Source organism: Strix aluco, chromosome 4 (assembly GCF_031877795.1).
Source record: "Strix aluco isolate bStrAlu1 chromosome 4, bStrAlu1.hap1, whole genome shotgun sequence".
Lineage (NCBI taxonomy): Eukaryota > Metazoa > Chordata > Aves > Strigiformes > Strigidae > Strix > Strix aluco.
In genome coordinates, this window is record NC_133934.1 from 95,177,927 (window position 1) to 95,202,294 (window position 24,368).

The 24,368-nt window shown below is 38.2% G+C and overlaps 1 protein-coding gene across 24 annotated transcripts in view; it reads right to left on the reverse strand.

Moving 5' to 3' along the window:
• Positions 1 to 24,368, reverse strand: part of GPHN (gephyrin) — a 303,549-nt gene that overhangs the window by 102,350 nt on the left and 176,831 nt on the right. For 14 of the 24 annotated variants that reach the window (XR_012623280.1, XR_012623279.1, XR_012623278.1 and 11 more), the window contains 4 exons: positions 18,431 to 18,525; positions 13,221 to 13,287; positions 8,878 to 9,150; positions 7,494 to 7,601 (listed from right to left, as the gene is read on the reverse strand). Coding sequence is in view for 21 of the 24 variants with exons in the window: in XM_074824454.1 (XP_074680555.1) it covers positions 7,494 to 7,601; positions 8,878 to 9,150; positions 13,221 to 13,287; positions 18,431 to 18,525 (543 nt within the window). In the remaining 3 variants the exon portion in view is untranslated. The remainder of the gene's footprint in view (positions 1 to 7,493; positions 7,602 to 8,877; positions 9,151 to 13,220; positions 13,288 to 18,430; positions 18,526 to 24,368) is intronic. The other 10 variants (XM_074824459.1, XM_074824456.1, XM_074824453.1 and 7 more) reach the window with 1 other exon arrangement.

Here is a 24,368-nt window from a genome sequence, read left to right on the forward strand (position 1 = left end):
AGTTCCAAAGAAAAGAGGTAGAAGAATGCATTTAAGAATAAAGCTTTTCTTAGCTTTAATATAGTGAGTCTTAGAAAGTCTATTGCATCTTATTACCACAGTACTTGGGCCCAGTCACGACGGCTTTATAATTGATTAGATTTCTAGTTTAACATAATGATTAATTTTTATTTTTTGTGTAAAATGGTAAGATATACAAATGATAAATACCTCAGATAGGAGAACTGATCTCTAACATTAGTTCTACAACACAAAATGCAGCAGATAATCCTCTATAACACACTCTCTACAAAGGCTTATTCTGATTTTGTTTTCATGATTTTAACCTCTTCCTTTTTCAGAGGCAGCACTTCTACCACATCAAATTGCTCTTACTTCCTGCAATTCACTTTTCTATCACAACAGACCATAAAATGTAGAAGTTCAGATCTTCAAAGGAATATATATACACATATTTTAAGATCTTTCTTCTCATTAAGAATTTCTTAGCTCAGCCTGATGTTCCAAGAGAACTAGCAAAAGAACCCCCATGTTTGGGGGAACTGTCAGTAGCAGGCAGTAAAAGTAAGCAAGAAATGAAGATCCAGTGACAAGCCAGACCACTAACATTAGACACTTCCAGCCAGGATTTTTTTTAAAATGGAGATGCTGTACCCAGTCTGCATCTAGACGTTTTGAGCCTTCTGGCCTGGTAAGGCTTTAGTGCAAATAGAAGCCACTGGAAAGTACCTCCTTTCAGGAACAAGCTTGACTCCTAGCTTTTAAAATCTGTTGCATCCTTAGGACCAGTATTAGGACTCTCCCTCTGCCATTTCATTTGAGAGAAGGGATAGATGTTTAGAAATCATGGAAGCACCTGAGAAGGGTCTGGTAGGAAATGGGGCCCACACTCACAAAGAGGTGTTGGATTCATGAGCTCATGTCAAGTGCATCTATACCAATGCACACAGTATGAGCAACAAACAAGGGGAGCTTGAAGCCATGATGCAACACGAGAACTGTGACATAGTAGCTATCACAGAAATGTGGTGGGATGCCTCACATGACTGGAATGCCACAATCGATGGCTACAAGCTCTTCAGGAGGGATAGACAGGGAAGGAGAGGCAGGGGAGTGGCCCTGTATGTTAGAGAATGCTATGAGAGCTCAGAAATCAAGTATAGTGATGTCGGGGTTGAGAGTGTTTGGATTAGGTTAAGGGCCAATAAAGCAGATCTTGCTGTGGGAGTCTGCTATAGACCTCCCAACCAAAGCAGTGAGGTGGATGAAGCTTTCTACAAACAGTTGGGAGAAATCTCGCGGTCACTTGCTGTTGTTCTTGTGGGGGACTTTAACCTCCCAGGTATCTGCTGGGATCACAACACAGCAGAGAGGGAACAATCCAGGAGGTTCCTGGAATGTGTGGAGGATAACTTCCTCACACAGCTGGTGAGTGAGCCGACCAGGGAAGGTGCCCTCCTGGACCTGCTTCTTGTGAACAGGGAAGAGCTTGTGGGGGAAGTAAAGGTTGGAGGCCATCTAGGGTGCAGTGATCGTGAGATGACTGAGTTTTCGATCCTTGGAAAAACAAAGAGAGGGGTTAGTAAAACTGCCACCTTAGACTTCCAGAGGGCAAACTTTGACCTGTTCAAAAGACTGATTGACAAAATCCCTTGGGAGGCTGCCCTGAAGGATATGGGAGTCCAGGAAGGCTGGACATACTTCAAGAGAGGAGTCTTAAAGGCACAGGAGCAGGCTGTTCCCGTGTGCCGAAAAACAAGCAGTGGGGAAGGAGACCGGCCTGGCTAAACAGGGACCTTTGGCTGGATCTCAAGAACAAGAGGAGAATCTATGACCTTTGGAAGAGGGGGCAGGTCTCTCATGAAGACTGTAAAGATGTAGTGAAGCTATGCAGGGAGAACATTAGGAGAGCCAAAGCGCAGCTAGAGCTCAACCTGGCTACAGCTGTTAAAGATAATAAAAAAATGTTTCTATAAATTCATTAACAACAAAAGGAGGATTAGGGAAAATCTCCCTCCTTTATTGGATGCAGAGGGAAACATAGTAACAAAGGATGAGGAAAAGGCTGAGGTGCTCAACACCTACTTTGCCTCAGTCTTTAGCAGTGGAACTGGCTGTTCCCTGGACACCCAGCCTCATGAGCTGGGAGATTGTGAGGGGAAGCAGAATGAGGTCGTCACAATTAAAGAGGAAGTGGTCAGAGACCTGCTACACCACTTGGATGCACACAAGTCTGTAGGACCAGATGGGTTACACCCAAGGGTGCGGAAAGAGTTGGCAGATGTGCTCGCCAAGCCGCCTTTCATGATTTACCTGAAATCATGGCTAACTGGGGAGGTCCCATTGGACTGGAGGGTGGCAAATGTGACACCCATCTACAAGAGAGGCAGAAAGGAGGATCCAGGAAACTATAGACCTGTCAGTCTGACCTTGGTCCCAGGGAAGGTCATGGAACAGATCATCTTGAGTGCCATTAAAAGTCATATAATGGACAACCAGGGGATCAGGCCTAGTCAGCATGGGTTTATGAAAGGCAGGTCCTGCCTGACAAACCTGATCTCCTTCTATGACAAGGTGACTCGACTATTGGACGAGGGAAAGGCTGTGGATATTGTCTACCTGGATTTTCGAAAAGCATTTGACACAGTTCCCCATAGAATTCTCATAGAAAAACTGGCTGTTCATGGCCTGGATGAGCGTACGGTCTGCTGGATCAAGCACTGGCTGGCTGGACGGTCCCAAAGAGCGGTGGTCAATGGAGCTAAATCCAGCTGGTGGCCAGTCACAAGTGGTGTTCCTCAGGGCTCGGTGTTGGGACCATTTCTGTTCAACATCTTTATTGATGATCTTGATAAGGACGTAGAGGGTATCATCAGTAAGTTTGCAGATGACACCAAGTTAAGCGGGAGTGTCGATCTGCATGAAGATAGGGAGGCTCTACAGAGAGACTTTGATAGATTGGATCGGTGGGCCAACGTCAACGGGATGAGCTTCAACAAGGCCAAGTGCCAGGTCCTGCACTTGGGCCACAACAACCCCATGCATCGCTTGGGGAGGTGTGGCTGGAGAGCTGTGTGGAAGGGAAGGATCTGGGGGTTCTAATTGACAAACAGCTGAACATGAGCCAGCAGTGTGCCCGGGTGGCCAAGAAGGCCAACGGCATCCTGGCTTGTAGTAGAAATAGTGTGACCAGCAGAAGTAGGGAGGTGATGGTCCCCCTGTACTCTGCACTGGTGAGGCCACACCTGGAGTATTGGGTCCAGTTTTGGGCACCTCAATATGAGAGAGATATCGAGGTGCTGGAGCGAGTGCAGAGGAGGGCAACAAAGCTGGTGAAGGGCCTGGAGAATAAATCCTCTGAGGAGCGATTGAAGGAGCTGGGACTGTGTAGTTTGAGGAGAAGGCTAAGGGGAGACCTCACCACTTTCTACAACTACCTGAAAGGACATTGTAGAGAGGTTGGTGCTGGTCTCTTCTCATGGGTAATTAGCGATAGAACAAGAGGGAATGGCTTTAAACTGCCACAGAGGAGGTTTAGACTGGACATTAGGAAGAAATTTTTCACAGAAAGAGCGGTCAGACAGTGGAATAGGCTGCCCAGGGAGGTGGTGGAGCCACCATCCCTGGATGTGTTTAAGGGTCGTTTGGATGTGATGTTGGGGGAGATGGTGTAGGGGAGAACTTTGTAGAGTAGGGCTGATGGTTGGACTCGATGATCTCAAGGGTCTTTTCCAACCTGAATGATTGTGTGATTCTGTGATATTAAGACAGCTTTGTTGCTTGCCTCTGTGCAGTTAAAATGACCAATCTTAAGACTCTCATTAAATAGTGCTTTTTTGTCTTTTTTTTCCCCTCACCTTCCTTGGTTCCCATCTATAAATAATGACAATGTCTACTTAGCAACCTTGACTTAGAGATACTGGGTTATACCTAGGGGATCTTATTTCACCATAAATCCTCCTCCACAAGTTAGAGTTTCTCATGTTTATAGCCTGTTTATAAGTTGTGTGGAAACAGATCCTGTTCTCACTGTGTCACCAACTGCCTGCTTTCCGCTCTATTGTTGTGTTTCTAGTCTGACAATATTTTTTGTCAGTCAATTTCTGTCAGCGTTTAAAAAACCCCAACTTTCCTCAGAGGATCTTTCAAGGCTAAGTAATTTGTCCTGCAATTCCCACTATAAATTATGAAGTCAGTAGTTTCTCTTCACTATAGATCATTATGCTGGGGATATGTTCCTCTCCATAAACAATGCCTAACTGGCCTCTACTTGGAGTATTCTGATTTGCAAATGGCATCTTAGCAGTGTACTATAAATAGAGGCAAACAGCAGCAATGATATTCTTCTGATCATGTAAACAGTTTGTAGTCAGAAGCACCATTTCCCTTCTGTTCCCTTTTTCTCCTGAAATCCCATCTTAAATATGTTAAACAAAAAAAGGCTGACATCCCTAAGTTTTATATTGGCATAGTTCCAATACTAGCTACAACTTTTAATGCTTCCTTTTAATCTCCGTGACAAAGGCCAATACAGCAAAAAATTACATTTTCATAAAGGCATAAAAGAAGGAATAATTTTAAGTCTTCAAAAAAGACACCTTTTCTTTACCCTCCCCTGATAAAAAGCTGCACACATCTTGACATGATTGTGTATGGGTCCATTACTTCTTTTATAGATACTTCCAAGATCCCACAATACAAATACAATATTGCTTTTGCAAATGATACCATGATCCAGTTCTCCCTGGTTTACTCTGGTTACTCTAGAGTAACCAGATATTACATGCTGTCTCATCCCCTTCAGGTAAGTAACTGTTGTTTGTTTTTTGTTTTTTTTCTATCCACCATACCCATCAATCATTGCTTCTAAAATTTTATCCGATGTCACCTTTTTCAGAACAAAAAAAATCTCTCTGCAACAAAGTGACTGAGACAATTCCACTCTCCACTGAACAGCATGTGAAGTAGTAATTTTTGTCTGTGAGAAAATTAAAATTTAGGTAAAATTTCAGCCAGGACATTAATCAGAAAAGGAAGCTGAAGATGAAGGGAAAAGATGATTACAGACATTTCATTTCAATGAGAATTATTCCCTAATCACTACCTTTACAGAAAATACAATTGCCATAAAACAATCCATGTATAAACCTATCTAGAACTCTAAGTTTCAGCTTGCTAGCTTTCACAGACACAAAGTCTCACTGAGAGAATTGGGTTAGTTCACAGTTACAAATTTTGCTCTCAAGAGGTTTATTTCTCTAATATGACAGTGGAGTGTGTTGTATTGCTAAAAGCAGCATTAATAGTCTCTTTAAACCACTACATCCTGCTGATTTCAGAGAAGGTACTAATACTGCATAAACATAAATATACAAAAATTATAAAGGATATAAACTGTTCATTAGGTGAAAGGGACAATAGAATATGACTGGTATTTCTATACATATATGTTGTGTGACATGGGAAATATCTCATTTTTCTCACATGTAATAAGTTTTTTTCCCTTTAAAATTAAATTTAGGCAATCTAAGCCTCTAATCAAGGAAACTTCTTGTTAACCCATGAGAAATTTCTGTGTTTCCAGGAGCCTGGAAATCTGCAATAAAGAAGGGCAGGAATATTATTGCATTTTGGATAGATTTTTTTTTTCAACTTTTGCAAAGTCACACTCTGAGTATTTATGATGTCCCCCCCTAAAATTTTTCAACTCAATCTTCCAGTTTCAAACAAATTTAATAGAGGGTAGAGCTCTCAAAACTCTAAATGGGGTACAATAAGACTCCTAAATTCAGTCAAAATAGTTTCTGTTTGCACTAGCTGGAGTGGAAAACCTGTTGTAACATACTGACAGAGAAAGAAATAAATGAAAAATAAATGAAGTGACAGAGAAAGATATCCACCACATCCATCAGTCATTGCTTCTACAATTTTTATCTAGTATGACCTTTTCCAGAAGTATTTTTTCATTGGTTTAAATATTTGTGTTTTCAGATTAGAGAACTAAATGTTGACAAGAGGAGGAAAAAGGAAAAGATATAAACTCTTTATTCTCTTTTACCCAGGACTGGAACAAAGATTGACAGTACTGGTGAGGCACTAAGAAAACAAGCTGTAGATGGTAATCACTATGATTGTTATACAAGAGCAAAATTGTCTTAAAAACATAGAGAAAGGACATCTTAAAAAAACCAACAACCTTCTGAAAAACTAGCCACTTCCTGCTCTGAGTTTCAAGATCTGATTTGGATTATAGAATGCATAAAACAATAGCTCAAGAGCTATTTGCAGAGGGCACAGAAGCCTGGATGAGTTTAACAGCATGCTTCAGAGAGGCTGAATTCACTGTTCTACTGATACTAAAGAATACAGTGCAAATTCTAGTTTAGTAACCTCAACTCAAAAAAATGAAACTACTGGAATAGATGTGTGTGTATGTATATATGTACACATATATAGATTTATCATCAGGCGTGTGAACTTTAAAGCCTTCACATTTCCTATGTGACTTTTCAAGGGACATGGTCATCGTGTTTTAAATACAGAGGTGTTATGCTATTTGATTGATGGTTTAAGTTACTATTTGCCTAAGGGAACAAGAAAGTGCAGCCTCTGGTTATCAAATCTAGTGACATATTTTCTCAAGAACTTACACCCCATTTGTTGGCTGACATGGAATGAATGGGTCAGACCACACAACTCTCTCTAGGCCAACTGCCTTCCTTAGATTTCTCTAATTTACAGTTATGAATACAGAAATTATGTTTTGTTCCTGATAATACTGTAGCCATTATTCTATCTTGATTCAAGCCTAGACTAAACCTTTGGGAGACAGAAAATAAAGTAGAGCATTTTGTTAGAGTCTGAGTTATAACCTCTGAGTTATAATAAACTAAGTCCTTTCTACCATTCATTGAAACAGTTGCCTACTACTCACTAAAATCCAGTAATTTGTAATAAGTCCAACATATCCTGACTTCTCAAGTCTTTTCTTCTGTTTTTGAGAAATCCTACTTCTAAACAGAATACAAAAATAAGGGAGAAATTGCAAATGATGAAAGCAAACTATGAACACCCAGTGCAAATGTTGTATTACGCTGACAATCTATTGAGAGAAAAAAAGCAAAGCAAGGCAAATAAAGGGGAAAAAGTTATCAAAATTTCATACCCCTAAAGCAGTAATTTTAGATTCTTTTAATTATATTCAATTATTGAGTATATTAGATGATAAAGCCAATGACTAATCAGAAACAAAGGCTTTATAGCAATGATTATCTCAGCAGTCAAATGATTCAAACTGACAATGCACATGAACTTTACCTTGTTTAGCCCTGTATCTTTAACAGAATATTTTCTGTAGCATGTTCTCTAAAATATAGCACTGGTGTGTCTTTGTTAGAAGAAAATAAATAACACTGTTCACACAGTAGACTAAGAGGCAGGCAGTGTATTTTTAGCTACTGTTAGTGCAAAAGCCTCTTGGAAGCGTCTCTTACCGGTTCTCCTGCACTGCCTGCTGCGTGATGGCAATAACTGATGAGACCAGGAATGGGCTGTTCACCTTTTGCCATGATAACAGCTGAACGGGTGTAGGATGGATGCTTCTAATGCACAACACATAACAGCCATGAATACAGTGACAGGAAAACATGAAACTCTACAGGCAAATGACCGAAAGGGAATGAGGTGAAAATAAGTGTGACACTGAAATGCCAAGCTTATATGAACACAGCCAGTTTGACCTCAGGTATTTTCTGCCTTTAAAAATTGCACATATTATTTATCTTTGCCTATATCAAAAGAAATGAATCAATTCAAAATTTGAATTAATAAAAACTGAAACTTGCAAGTAATAATTACCTTAATTCATCCCTGTAAAGATATATGTAATCAAGATTTTCTGTACATGGGGAGATGATATCCAGCTGCAGCTGTCTTAGAAATGTCAAGATGTCTCAGACCTGAATTCACATTTCTGGAGTTAGAATGTTGCTGGCTTGGTTTAGAAATTGTTTAATATCATTTTGAGTTACTTAGACTTTCCATTATCATAATAGGAATTAAAAGCACAATTTGTGGAATAAATCTAGAACAAAGCAGTTTGGAAAAAAACCCTTCCAAACACATAGGAATACATTGTCTTTCCATTTGAAAACTGAAGACATAAAACTGAGGTAAATATTTATATATCACTTCAAATAATACGATATTTCTTTGGAAAGCATTTAAAATTTGAACTGAAATAATATGCGAGTGTTATCTAATTTTTTCCTTCTGTAGTCTCAAATTTATCATTTTGGTTTGCGTAATGTTGATCTATGATTACTGGTTAAAGCAAGGCTATAAAGACAATGTGATGATACTCAGTTTGTGACAGAATTTCACATCTCTTATGTGGACATGCACATTGGAATACAGTAGTCTGGATAGCTTATTACTTAACCTGCTACCTATCTGTCATACTTTTTATCAATGTTTTTAGAAACCAACATTTTAGTTTCAAAATAGATATTATGGCTTAGAAAATTTTGTTGCGATTCCTTAATATGCCACCTACTGGACTTTACATGTTCAGGCATGTGAGTACTTTGAATTTAAAAAAAAACACACTAAAAATAGTCTGTCACATCAGAATGGTATCATAAAAATGCATGTTATTGTCAAGATAATAAACAATGTATCTCCCACTGAAATTTGAAATCACCTACCAAAACAGAATTCATACATTTTTATGAAGCTGTATTTGTATAAAATATACCTAAAATACAGCTGTTTGATCACACAGACATCAATGCATAGTCTTAACATACAAATGAATATTGGTGAAAAGCACTCGAGATAGAAACTAAAGGGTCACTTAGAGAAAGAAGCCAGACTTACCTTAGCTGCAATGGCTGCTGCCGTTATATGTGAAGAAGAACTGTCCTCTGTTGAGGCAACTCCACTATCCTTCTTCTCTTCCTCCTCTTCCTCACATTGTACTCCTTTGTCTTCTGTCTGCTTGTGAGGGCTTGTGGTTGGAGGAGGAGAAAGAGGAGGTGGTGGTGAAGGTAGATCTTCAAGCTCATCGTGAACCTCCTTTACTTTTACAATGGCATCCCGCAAAAGATCAATGGCGTGAGGTAGGGCTGGCAGTATAAACTGAAAGCATTCCTATGCACAACAAGAAGAGAAATGACTATGAAAAGTTACCTGCAGAAGTAAATAGGGATTTTTCAGATTTACTCTTAAAATATATTCGGGATTTAGATGTATCTTTTCACCTGACCATAAATAAAACCTTGAATGCCCTATGCAATTGCTCATAGATAGTAAAAAAACAAACTCAGAACCAGACCTGTGGACTATACTATATATTTTTGCCTTTTTTCTTACAAGTATAGTACGTTGTACAACAGGGTTACTGTAATTAAGCTAATATGGGATTAAAACTTCAGAAAACAAGAGTTAAATTTTCATGAATACATAATACAGAAATCAGTTCGCAGCAGTTGGCAGAACACTACAAAAATGCAGAATAAAAACATTAACTCTATCCCTGCAGGGATATTAGCTTCAAATCATTCCTATTATGTTCCTTCACAATTAGGGAACAATTCATAAGAGTTTCCATAATTATACTTTTATATAATTGTATCCTTTTTTATTCATGGACGTATATACTGGAAGAATGACAAACTACACCTGATGTCATTATAATTTTATGTAACTCAGAAAAAATTGTTCATAAATAATCTATTTTTCAAACCTCTCCTTGCTCTATTATCTTAAAAACAATTAGAAAGTTTATTTTATATGGCTGGAGAAAGTAAAAATGCAGATGCCGTGTAACTGTTCTTGTTCCATAATGGGCATACACATATATAGCTACCTCCGCTGCCAAAATATACTAGTATTTCATCACGTCGAAGAGGAAACTCAGGATGTCACGCACTGCAGCCTCCTGCTCAGATCAGGGTCAATATGAAATTCAGACAGGTTGCTTAGGGCTTTGTTCAGTAAAGTCTTGAAAAAATCCAAGAACATAGACTATACAACCCTTCTCAACAACCTGTTTGAACGCTTAATTACCCTCAAAGTGATTTTTTTTTAAATTTTATTTTTATCCAGCTGGAAGCTACCTTCTCCAATTTATGACTATTGTCTCTCATCCTCCTCCCAGGCACCTCAGTAAAGAGTTTTCTTCATGTCATTTGAGCAGACTGCATATAAACATTAAATTATTGGAAAATTGTGTCAGGGTCACAAGAATGAATTGCTATTGCAGTGCAGTTAGGGAACATACAAGTTGACAGAGAAAGCTGACATTACTCCTTCAGTTGCACTTCATTTTCAGTTTTGTTTCAAGCATAAAGAAGATTTTTTTAAAATGTATTCCAACATTTCAGAGCATCCAGAAAATAAATAACAATAAACATTTTGTAAATAGATACTGTAATAAATATTTTCAATGAATAAAAATGACTATGTAAACAAAACAAAGAGCAAACCATTCATCAGAAATTACTAGTTTATATAAGCCACTTTGTAAGTCAAAAACATGACTCATGAATACTGTATTTCCTCAAACATTCTAAATAAGAACCCACTTTTCAGTTGCTCCTTTAAGAGTAAAGAAAAGTCAGACTACTTCATAGATTTATAAATTCTTGAAACATTCAATTTGGCACTTTGAAGAACTGAAGTAAACTGAATAAGCATAAGATGCTGTATATAATTAATATATATTTAAATGTAACTGCAAACCTTAGAGCTATTGTGCCTCCACAGTATTATTTAAAAAATGGTTTAAAATACTGAAGCATACAACCATCATTACTTCAGTAAAAAACCAGACCCCAAGTAAGTGGTAAACAAGGACAATAACCTGTGAACTGACCAATAATCATGAAAAAGTACATTAATGATTAACTCACTAGAGAAGCATGTTCCCCACTCCTACCACTGAAATAAAGCCTTGTTAGCTTGACTGTTGATGAATAGGTTCCCAGTAAGTACTCTAAAAGCTCATGTTATCTGTAAAACTCTTTGTTTTAGGCAACTGCTAGTACAATTATGAAAATTGCCATAGACCAAATGATTTCAGTGACCATCTGGTAATTTCATACTTTGCCCCTTTTGTAACATTAAATAACTTTTGCAAGGCTAAAAGAAAACAGACCAGAACAACACAACAATTGAAGTATTCTACAGGTCTTGATTTAGTGGTACATGCCACACAAACATTCTCTGGAAAAGACATGTTTGGCATGCATTGTGTCCATTTTTGAGATGAAGCATTTACACTGCTGCCATTTTCTATTAATATTTTACTATTTTATTAATGAAATATGTATATTGCTGCAATTTCACAGCTTTATATAAGCTTCTTATATGATTGTGTTAATATGATGGAAAGGAAATTAGCAAGTCATAAAAGAGAGAAAGGAGAGAAATTCCTGGTAACAACCCATTCTATTTGATTCTTGAGATGCAGCCTGCTATGGAACAATTTTCTCTACTATTCATCTTAAAAATCTGTGCTGAAATCTGATACTTTAAAGATGCTTCATATTAAAATAAATTTTGGCAGAACAGAGTATCATCGTGACAGGAACAAATAAATCATCAGTTAATAAAAACCTTGGTTGTATAATGAAATCATATTACATTTTTTTCTTTTCCAGCAGAATTACCTTTTTTATTACTTATTTTGTTTCAAACTATTGTTAAAATACTCATTAACATTTTTTTCATTTCTTTTCCACATTCTCTTTCTACCATTTACCCATCTTCATAGTCTGAGTGCCTTAGGGTAGAAAATGACAATTTTTTCTGTACCTAGCATGTTAGGAGTGCTACCGAACACAACAAAAATCATTACAGATTGTAGGCTATTTCATAATTCAACAAAAGAAGTATAGACTTCTGAAAAAATCTTCTTACTGGTGCACCAGTTCTCTAAGATGTGGGGCCCATTGCTATGTTAAGTATGTGTATATACTTATGACTTCCCACTCATAACTGGAAGACTTTCAATCAGGTATACGCCTGCCCCACCATCCTCCAATGCTTGTCACAAAGCTTTTTAATTTCTTTTCAATTACAGACTCTCATTAGATTTCCTAAAAAGGCTCTAAGGAATGGTAGAATCATAGGAGGGCTTACTGAGTCCCTGAACTGAAACACATAGACAATGTATGTGAAAACCTGTGATGGCTGCTTAAGATAACAGTATTAGAAACATTCTTTATTTATCTCTAGATATAAGTCTTTCAAGCAACAGTGACTTCAGGGCTGTGCTGCCAAACACATTAGTTCTGCCTCCTCTGTGACTGGGTACTACTGGTTCAGAAGATATTGATAAACTATCAGGTGTGCATTTGTTAGAGGCCAGAGGTAATGACATTTTTTAACAGGGCCACTGATACAGTCTGAGCCCTGAAGAAATACGTTCTTGTGACTGATGGGGGATCAACCTTAGCAGTTTTGTAGCAGGCTGTACAGCCCACTATTCAGCTTAGCAGTATTTGTGTGGAGAAGGCTCTTTTTCTGGATCTATCAGTCAGCTACACAGAAAGAGCGAGCACTGGAAACATCTAGCCTTACTAACACAAAAAATATTCCTCCTGATGTTTAATTGTGTTTCTCACAGCTCTACAGTGAGAAAGTAAGCATGAATAAAAACACAAAGCCTAACTTCTCTGTCCAAACTGTGCAAAATGCAGAAATAAACTGTATAAAGGATATAAAGTCTGATACCCATATTCAGAAGATTTAAAAAAATTCTCAAACTCTCAAAAATGATGTTTTTTTTCCTCTTGCTGACCAAAATTGGGAATATTCTTCATAATCCAGCAACTTCCACTCTACACTAGGCCTTCTTCTTACTTCTGTGTGAAAAAGAACACTTTCTTGGAAGCTGTAACAGCACAGATATCAGGTACAGGCTGACTAGAGAAGAAGGAAGAAGTGTAAGAGACCATTAGACTCTTCATTAGCACTGCCTGCTACAGTGAGTGCTCTCTTGCACTACACGTGATGCTGTCCTGATCACTCAGTACTTTCAATTGTATTGGAATTGTATTGTCCCTGACTGAGAGTGATGGTGTGTTCAGTTATACGGATAAACATTTCAATTCACTTTTGTAAAATTTGTTGTAGTGGGTACTTTCTACCATTCAGAAAAATGGGAGGTATTCATCATGGGTCCTCAGTAGCAGATCAGTAAGAACACTTCTTACCTGTGACCCTTTCTTGCTACCTGGCAGATTAATTATGAGAGTTTTCCCTCTGATTCCACACACAGGTCTGAAAAGAAAGAAACCCAGAGTGAAATTCTTGCATGCAACTTTCTCCACTATAGAAACAAGAACAGAGCATTTAATATAAATTCTATTCTTTATCAGAATTTGTAAACTCAATTTCCAAAATCTAAAAATATTTGCTGATCATGTTCTCATAAAACAGTTCAGGAGAAGCTGAGCTGAAAAATCATCGAACAAGGCTGACAGAGTCTAACATTTAATTGATAGTATAAACACTAGCTAGATTTCCATCTTTTTTAGATCTGTGTAGATCCCTTCATTCCATAGTTTACTTGCATCCAATCCACTCTTTGATATAGTCCCTATTTGCTCATACACATGATTCCTTTGTAATGTACTTGATGGTGTCAAACACTATTTCCCTTGCCAAGTAAAAATACTAAGTCATGCTGGTTTCATTAATTCAAATAGGTCTTCTTTTTTTCAAAAGATGCAACATAAGAAAAGCACGGAGGGAAGTAATTCTCAAGTGAAAACTGCACTTATGCGGTGCATATCTAATTCTTCTTAACAATCTTTCCTTTCCCCTCAAAAAAAAATGAAACCAACTATCAAGAGAGGGAAGACTTTATTTTATTTTTTGTCTTTGGGGAGGTCCTTTGGTGTTGATGCAGAGCTGAACTTAAAACACCCAAGTGCTGAATGCTTTCTGTTGTTTAGAGTTTGCCCCTTCCTCCTTTTAGCTAAATATTTTTCAAGAAAAAAATTTTAATTTACTGGATTTTGTCTTGAGGTTGTAAAGAATGCCTCCTGCTTTTCTCCACTGTTTATGAAACCAGCAGTGAAAAACCCAGGGCTGGTATATAAGGATATGAAAAAAGTAAAAGGACGAAACCAAACCACAAATATATGGAGGCTACACTTGAGAGAAATTGTGTAACAGTCTCTTTATCAAACAAAAACATGAGCCATAAGGGAAGACAGAACAGAAAATAATTTCTTGATAGGGCATTACCAAAAATTTTGAGCCAAAGGACATGGTTTGCGGGGTAGCCAACTTCCCTGGATTTCTTCTTATACAAATAATCCTCAGTGATTAATGTAATTTATTGGTAGCATGGCATTTTCTAGCAGGTTAGCAAGTATTCTGCTGACAGCTGTCACAATGCTCACAATTAAACAGCACAGAGACCATTTTTGTGCCACAAAATGAATTTTTGGTATCACAGGCAAGCCAGCCTGAAGAGAAGTTTTATTTTCAACTGGCAGCTTGAATACTGCCTGACTCCTAGCTTCTGTTTTCCCATATTCACTTCTTGCACACTATACACCCTTAGTTAAGAAAGAATTTCAGGTAGTTGAGGAATGCTCTACTGCAACACAAAGATGAAGAGCCTGAGTTAAAGAAATGTGCTCATTTACTCTTGTTGCAGCATTCAAATTTACAGCATACAAACTCAATCCAAATTGACAGCCGGCTGAACAGGAGCCAGCAGTGTGCCCAGGTGGCCAAGAAGGCCAATGGCATCCTGGCTTGTATCAGAAATAGCGTGGCCAGCAGGGACAGGGAAGTGATCTTGTCCCTGTAACTTGGCACTGGTGAGGCCGCACCTTGATTACTGTGTTCAGTTTTGGGCCCCTCACTACAAAAAGGACATTGAATTACATGAGCGCGTCCAAAGAAGGGCAACGAAACTGGTAAAAGGTCTGGAGCACATGTCGTACGAGGAGCGGCTGAGGGAACTGGGGGTGTTTAGTCTGGAGAAGAGGAGGCTGAGGGGAGACCTCATCGCCCTCTACAACTACCTGAAAGGAGGTTGCAGACAGCTGGGGATGAGTCTCTTGAACCAAGTAACAAGCAATAGGCCAAGAGGGAATGGCCTCAAGTTGCACCAGGGAAGGTTTAGACTAGATATTAGGAAGCATTTCTTTACAGAACAGGTTGTTGGACGTTGGAATGGGCTGCCCAGGGAGGTGGTGGAGTCCCCATCCCTGGAGGTGTTTAAGAGTAGGGCTGACATAGCGCTGAGGGATATGGTGTAGTTGGGAACTGTTAATGTTGGGTTAATGGTTGGACTGGATGATCTTCAAGGTCTTTTCCAACCTAGACGATTCTGTGATTCCAGAAAACCCCATATGTGAGATACGGTTTATGACAGATTCAAAATAAAGGAAATAGGAATTAGTCACAGAGGAACTAAAATGAAGTGGAATTGTGTTTGGCAGATAGCTCCTTTAATAATCATCTTCTTGCTCTTTTGTTCCACTTTAAATAATTTCAAACATTGTAAGCTAAATGACCAGTACAACCAACCAACCAATAATAAAAAAGGACTAAAATCAGCAGCCATTCTCCTGAAAGCTACAAGTTTCAGTCGTCAATAATCACATCTAGTGGCTCAAGACAGAAATGGCACTGGCAAAAATTTCTCAAGAGAGCATGCAAAAGTAAGTAAAAGTACCTAAAAACTGCATGGCTTGCAAAAAGATACTGTGTGTGCTCACAACATAAAAGCACACAAAATGTGCATGCACTCTGGGTAATTTGAGAGATTAATGATATTCCTCCAACTGTAGAACAGTTGAGGGAAATGCTGTGGATCTCATGTTATTCTCAGCTTTGTGATGCAGTGGACAGAAATTTTAAGAAAAAACAAAGAAGTCTGACAAAGAAGAATACAAGCAGAACCAAGGGAGTGGAAGGAAAGACAGGACACAGGAGAAATAAAAAAACAGATGTGGGAGGAAAGAAAACAGGTCTGATGCAGAAGTAGGAATGGAGAACATGATCTCTTTGGGAAAAAATCATTACCTCCTGGGAAGAAATTATGCTGGTAAAAGCAGAATAGATGGGCAAGGAGACAGAGTGCTTCAAAGAGCCTCAATAAAGACTGGCACAGCATGGGTAGTTACAGGAATCGGGTGAAGGGAAGAGACAATTCTGGGACAAGGACAATTTTGGAAGGTCACAAAGAAGAAAAGGAAACACTTTCAGGAAACACATGAAAAGGTCTATGACGCACTAAGATACTCCCTGCTGGAACTTGGGACTGAATCCAAACTGAGAGTCTCAGTGCTCCTCATAAGTGAATCCAGTCTACAAAATGACTCACCACTTCCTACTGCTGGCCCATAGTGAAGAAGACACCCTATAACTTAGAGCAATTTTAAAAAGTTCATATGATAAAATTCAACACAATTGACCTAACATTTCCAAACCTGCAGGTGATTTATAAAGTGTCAGCTTAATATTGCATAATGGAACTTCTGCTTTTGTTTTTTTGAAAAGTCAAAGAAATTACATGCAAAATTATCCATCAGAACTTCATTTCAAAATGAAGTCAATGAGAGGTAAGCTTAGGACCAGTGACATTTGGTGTTAAATACTTAAAAAAATTAGGATCTACATTTCTCAAACTGTGTACCTAAAATTAGTGTATGTTTTTGACCTCTCTTAATGTCTGCCTTAGTTCTCATGGTAAGGGGGGATTACCAAATCAATTTCCAGAATTTTCTATGAAAATATATTAACAATTTGTGTCTTAGAATAACAAATGATGTAAGAAAAATCGCACAGAAAGTGAGCCTGCATTCAGAGAAGATTCTGAATAAAGAGCACCAAAACCGATACAGGATTACACACAGGACAACCAAAACAAAGAAAAGTAAATTTCCTTCCTCCATCTTAAGCATTTGCAGAGCAATTCTACAAAAAAATGTGATCATAACACACACATGCATTCATGCAGAACTGAGATTGCATGAGAAACCATAATGCTGTAATTTCATAATTTTTGTGTACTTTATGATCTGAACCGTTATAAAAATAATGGCCTTTTGCATGCTGATTGCTTTTATGTCTGAAATAGAGGTTTTCACTGGGAAATTTTTAAAGTCCTAATATGACTGCATGCAGTATCTTTGTAATGTTATCTCCCATTGTTGTCATCAATTACTACTGAAAGTGGCTGAAGTTTAAGGGACATTTTCTTGCTATATCTACAGAGGAGTCAGGTTGCAATCCAGCATTTTAGTCCCACTACCAATACAACATCCTTTCAGCCATCCTGATCACACCACATCCTAAATCAAACTTGGTAGCATCATCTAACTGGCTATCCTTTTCTTGATCAGAAACAGAACAGCTAAATTAACCTTTCCTCTCCTTGTGGTAGCATTCTGTCATCCTTTCCCTTCAGATAAACACCAACTACGATATAAAGAATTATACCAGATAAAAAAATGAAAATACTTGCTAATTTGGACAGAATCTGAAGGTGTTAACTTGGTAATGTTGCCCTTTCAAATATGTAATACATGATATTTTAAAATACCTTGTCGAATCAATAAACCTCTCATCCAAATGTCCTTTAAAAATGCAAGTTTCTGAATACAAAATTACAGATTTGAAAGTTCCTTATTACTTATATAATTATCTTGTTATACCCTCATTATACAACAAGAAATCAAAAACCTGTAACAGCCATTGCTTCTTAGTTACCTTGAAATAATGTGCAAGCCCAAACTAACTTAGGAAAAGTACTGATATTACAAAGTCTATCAAGGGTAAAATGAGGTAAATTAAAGGAATAAAATAAAAATCAAATACAGAAAGAATTACAGGGTAACAAGAGATGTCACCGATAAAAAAGAAACAACAGGCAGAAGAACAGTTAGTGATTATTTAGTAGGAAATACCAAACTCTAGGAGTCAAAGTACTATATCTGCAAGCATGGAATAAAATACCATTTAACTTAATCAGAGAGCTTTTGTTGATACTGGAATAAAAGCAGTATCAAAACAATACATTTGTTTTTATCAAAGGGTGGGGTTTTTTTGCTAAACAAAGCATTTTAGTACTTGAACAATATATAGAAGAATTCTTCACTCACCACCAAAATGCCACAGCTCTAGGATGAAAAGAAAGCTGTCTAACAGCATGCATCAATATTACAAATAACCTGGCACAGAAAATACAGGAGAATACAGTGTCTAATAGAGACAACAAAGGAAATTAAATGAGAGAATGCAATTACCATTCTTGGAATTTGGCCACTTCTCTGAAGTTAAGACTTCTAGTCTTGATAACAACGGCAATGCTCAGCTATTTGTGTATAATCATTTCACGACAATGTGTATTTCTAAGGAAATAGTTCACCTCATATTTTGAAGGAAATAGTCTTACCTAGAGAGCATGCCCAGAGGAGTAACATTAAGTGATCCCATCAGCATTGCCAGGGCCATCCCTGGGGCTTCTCGCTCTATTACTTCTTTAGTGGCCTGCAATCAAAGATTAAATAGCAGTGAGTGAAGAAGTACAAGGACAAGAAACACATAAAACCAGCTAAAATTTGGGTAAGAATATCTCCTTTTTTTGTTTCTGTCAAGAGACGCCGTTGCTAAATTCTCGACACTGAAACATGTTAAAGAATTTTCTCTTGGTTGTGTAAAATAGGGAAAGACAAAGGATTGGGAAGAAGCACTGTTAGCTGTACTGTAAAGACTCATCTAGAAAATGTTAAAAGTCAGGACCCTATATATATAGAAAATGTTAACCAACACCACATAGATAACAGCAACTCCCTCTAACAGAAAGGAAAGAATGTTTGAGAATAAGCAAAGAAAAGACCAAGTGTAACTGCCTTCTCTTCCTCATCAATCTCACGTGCCTTTTCCCGTTGAGATTTTCCCAGGCATGAGAAGGGTGAACCAGGCTGCGCAGAAGACAGAAAAAAAAGATTTGCAAAGGGAAGCCCATGTAGCAGGCAGGCAGGAAAATAGTAAAATGGTAATGATAATGGCCAGAGGCTGAGGCCTTCCCTTTTGATCATGTCAGCAAAACAGCAGTTCCAAACAGGCTGGTGGCTTTTATTCACAAGCGGTCCATATGCAGTAGGTATCGAGAAGCCTGGAAGCAGAGTCTGAAAATTCTTGCCTTTTTTGTCCTTTTTCCACGCAGGGAATCAGATGGAAAATTATTTTTCTGGGACGTGCACAACCTTCTGTCCTTACTTCCTAACACAAATTTTCTCAGGCACACAATCTGTCCAGTCTCCCAGCCTCTAACTTTAGTTAGGACATAACACTCAAAGGCAGGTTACAGTCCTACCCTCTCTTCATTTATCCCACAGCAGTTGCTGTTCAGTGGATCATCTTGTTTCATGTTCTGAAACAAGATTATACATTATTTGGCACAACTAAAATGTTAGCAATGCTCATAAAATTGTGAAATCCATTGTAAAACATCCAGCCAAACTACAACACTTTGATGGTACAGCTATCAAAACAGAAATAGAAAAGCACATCTTAAATATAAGGACACTCTGAATAAGCTAAGTTTTCTTGGCAGTTTGATATAGCAAAAGAATAAAATGGAAGAGAAGCAGACAAATTATTTTGTGGGAAAGATTAAATTATAAATCACATCCTTGTACTTTTATAAGCTCCTAGTCTATAAGTAGAAAAACAAAGCCACAGAGAAGGAAAATGACAGAATTAACCCAACGGCACCCCTATGAGAAGGATCCAGGAGTCCTATACTAGCTATACAGCTAAACCACTTACAGCAAGCAATAAATAAAACACACAAAAAAATCCCTGAACAGAACAGATATTCAAGTGGCTATATTCTCAAACATTGCCACTAACATTTAACATGTTTTAAAGGAATCTGTCAATACAGAAGACAGACACAGCTACCAAGTAAGCCTTCAGATCTTTTACTAATAAGTGAACTTGGTATGTGCTCAGTTGTGGGAAGAAGGAAGTTTGGTTTATATGAAAGCAAACCATTTTAATTCAGTAGCTGATACCACTGATACTCTCTTATTTCAAGCATAGCGTGTTGGTTTTAGTATTTCCCATCCTCTACTCGGAAACAGAAAAGGCATATAAGTACAACCCAGTGTCTGTATTTCTACACAGGGGAAATGAGAAGAAGCAGGCTAGGAATGATGCAGACAAAACTCCACTGCAGGAGACTGCCTAAAGATACCTGCTGAGGTATTAAATTATCAATCACATTAAAAATTATTAACACTATCCATAGACCTGATGATTTTTATAGTATAGAAGAAAAAGGCATTGCAATGGTGAAGGAACATTGCTGACAATGAAAAAGTTGGTGAAACATGGAATTCTCTGTGTGTGCATACATAGTAAGTCTGTATCTATGCTTTTTATTTTCAGCTAATACCATGCTTCAAAGCTATTCAAAACTCGTTTTAAATATAAAGTGCATTTTGAGATTTCTTTTTTGCCCTTGAGCACAGTGACACTTTGAAGATATCATTAGTTAAAATTCTAGAGAGGCTTCAAAGGTAGTATAAGATGCAAGAGAGTTCCATAAACAACGATCCTGCAGCTCGGGGAGTCCTTCAATGAAATTCAAGTCCATTCTCCAACTTCACAAGAAAAATGACCTTCACAAAATGCCACTGCTAGCAGGCAATGTGATTATTAAAAATGTATAGACTAAGCAACAAAATCTGAAAGGGCAGAAAGTCCAAACAGCAGTACAGCCCTCAATAGAAGTTTCTAAAAATACTTGTTTCAAAAGATATATCCTTATACTTATTGCTGCAGGCAGACTTCTACAAACGGGAATGCTTCCTGTTTTCATATTTGCAGCCTGACTGGATGGATGTAACCAAAAAAGACTGCTGCTAAGTAAACAACTTTTACAGTGACATCTGCTCTTGAAATCAGCCACTGTAAGGTCCACTGTTGGGATGTCCTCAGATAACACAACTTAAAATGTGCAGTGTACAGGAACTGGGAAGCACACTCTTAAATAGCTATCATTTATCAATGAAATAAGCAGTGCTGCAGTGATTTGCAGATACTTTGTGTCTATGTGTAACAACTCTTTGTTTCACCAACAATGTACCAAAGTGCTGGTGGCCAGGTTTTCTAATACTTCTTTCAGGTTTGAAGGGTGGTTTTCATCTGTGTCCAGCCCAGGAGTTAACTGTCTGGTACCAATATCTACCTGCATGCAAACTATTAGAGAATTAGTGACTCAGCACCTTCACATTTTACCAGTACTCTAGCAAAGTGTCCTGGTTTTGGCTGGGATAGGGTTAATTTTCGTCCTAGTAGCTAGATTTAGGATGAGAATAATGTTGATAACACACTGATGCTTTAGTCCTTGATAAACAGTGTTTACACTAAGTCAAGGACTTTTCAGCTTCTCACCCCACCCCACCAGTGAGGAGGCTGGGGGTGCACAAGAAGCTGGGAGGAGACACAGCCAGGACAGCTGACTCCAACCGACCAAAGGGATATCCCAGACCATATGGTGTCATGCTCAGTAGATAAACTGGGGGGAAAGCTGGCTGGGGGCCGCTGCTTGGGAACTGTCTGGGCTGCAGGTGGTGAGCAATTGCATTGTGCATCACGTTTTGTATAGTCTATTATTATTATTATCATCCCTTTCTTTTCTGCCCTGTTAAGCTGTCTTTACCTCAACCCATAAATTTTACTTTTTTTTCCAATTCTCTCCCCCATCCCACTGTGGGGCAGGGAAAGTGAGCAAATGGCTGTGTGGTGTTTAGCTGCCTGCCAGGTTAAACCACAACACAAGGCTGAGTTAAGATTGTTAAACTTTTTTTCATGGGCAATTTTTTCTTGGTAGCCTCACCATCAGTCAGCTTTTGCCTGCTGCAGGGGGGCACAGTATTGGCACAAAATGAATCACAAATCAAGGCTGTTGCCCCTGGCTCTCTTACAACAGCGATGACAACACTACTATGTGGGCAGAAGCAGGAAAAAATGATGAGGAAATTTCATTCAGAGCTGTGACACTGATGCGTTCATCAGCACTGAAGCTATACACTGATTTCTCAAACCTGAGGTTGATGACTATATAAAAAGTAGGTGGAAAATACTGAAGTAAATTTGCGTAAAATACTAAAATGACAGCAAAGAAGTGTCCCCATTTTCTTCCACATAAGGTGGTAAAGAAGACAGATGCATACAAGATGGAGGTGGAATAGAGGGATTCCACAGAAGTGAAAGCATTTGAAGGTGAAAACAAGTAGTTGAGGAGAGAGACAGAAATGCAGAAAGGCCAGTTTGAAGGCTGCAAAGAAAGGCGGGGTTTGTAGTTTAGATGGGAGAAGGAAATATGGGAAGAAGGAAGCCTAAGTGGAAAGGAAGAATTGTGGAGAAGTCCAGCAGCAGGACTGTCAGAAGGGCAGGAATCAGAGTAGAGCGAGGGCAAGTGAATGGAGTGGGATGGAAATAAGACTGCACAAGGCAGCTTGCACAAACAATACATGAGGGAAAAACTCAGGAGAAGCAAAAAGGAAGACAGGACATGATAGAAGTGTCAGGCTGTGAGGGATCTAGGGAGAAACAGAATGAGACTGAAATAAAACAGTAGTTTCTACTCCAGAGAGGGGAAGTAGAGACTAACAGTTAAATATTCCACAGAAGTATTCAGGACTTACTAACAATGTCTATAAGAGCAGTTCTTGTATTTCATTGCTATATGAATAAACACAATTTATTTTAAAACACATTTTTGATTGTTTTCAAAGTGCTTTTTTATCGGAGTTAGGGCATTATGTTCCCAAACTGATATACTTTTAGGTGTCTTTGACGTAGTTGTGGTTTCTTAACAGATGGCTTGCTGCCAGTTGGTTTCACAGAGTTCTCTGCTGCTTCATGGCCTTTCTTTGCCTCCATATAAATTAAGTTCAGTTCCTAATCTGTGGAAGCCCTCCCAGGCCCTCCTTCTGGAGGATATACCCACTGCAGACTGATTTAATTAAGAGACTTAGGACTACTCTTGAAATGTTCAGAAACTCCTTATCTTTGTCTTTCAGGTATTAGGCATAGCAAAATTTGTCCTTAATAGTAAGTAATGATCTGAGACATTTCATATACTCTTCAGCAGTTTTGCGATGGTAATATAGTTTTATCTCTTCAACTAAAATGCAAATATGAGACTAAGAAGTCATAATAAATTTGATTAAATTAAGATGACCGAGACTGCCTCTGTTGAAAATATTATTTCTGTTGAAAAAGTTAAAACCTATGACTCTGCATAGCATATCATAAAGCTACGTATGCAAATTAATGGATAAATTTGCAGATAATTTATATTTAACAGCTGATAGAATTACAAAATATTTTATTACCTATTTGAGCTTTCCATTGAAAGCAGAAGTCTTGGAAGGGCCTAACCAAAGAAATACCTATATATCCTCTGCAACAGAACTTACAGAGCACAGTCAAACCTCAGAAGACTGGACAAAGAACTATGGAGACAGATCAGTCAAATACACAATAAAAATGTCAGTCACGTCTGTCAACCAGTTGTGCAAGACGTGTATACTTTAGGAACAAAAACTGCATCTCTCAGCTTGGAGATGAGATATCTTCAAGGTTATTCAGTATACCTCTGCTGGAGATAACACATGTGCCTGTAATTTCTATTCACAAGTCAGCTATTTCAGCTTATTGTCTACTTCCCTATTCTTATTTTGCAGGGGAGAAAATAGAGCTTACAGGGAGCTAGACCGATTAGAGCTTCTCAACTAAAAATCACTTATCTATTTCTTCTCTTAGTACAATAAGAAATACAGGTTGCAGCAGTTAGTTTCTTTCAATACACTGAAAAGTTTTTGGATAAAGATAAGTTTTCAGTCACTCATTCTCACCATCATGCTGTCTTTCCTTGAATTTTTCTCATTCCCTGACCCCAATAACCTGTGTGATGATATTCTGTGTCTCTTCTATGGATGGAAGGCTTGACAGGAACCGTGCTCTCTGATGTTCCCCAAAATCAAATTTCTTTGGCTAATTGCTCAGTTAATTTGACAAATGGATAAAACTGATCACATATGCCATTGCTGCAAAGCAACCAAAGTCAAGCACGTTTGTAAAAGTCTCTCAACTTGTCATCAAAGTTAATAACTTTCTAACAATATAGTGGCCCTGACATACCATTGGGGTGTTGCAGCCAGAGATACACCACGCAATGGCTGTCCTTTCACATGTATGCCATTACGATTATCAGTGACTTCCTGATGTCAAATTAATTGTCACAGATACATGTAAATCAAGAATGGCCTGCATCCAGAGGGCAATAAATAGCTGCTTCTGAACAGGGGACA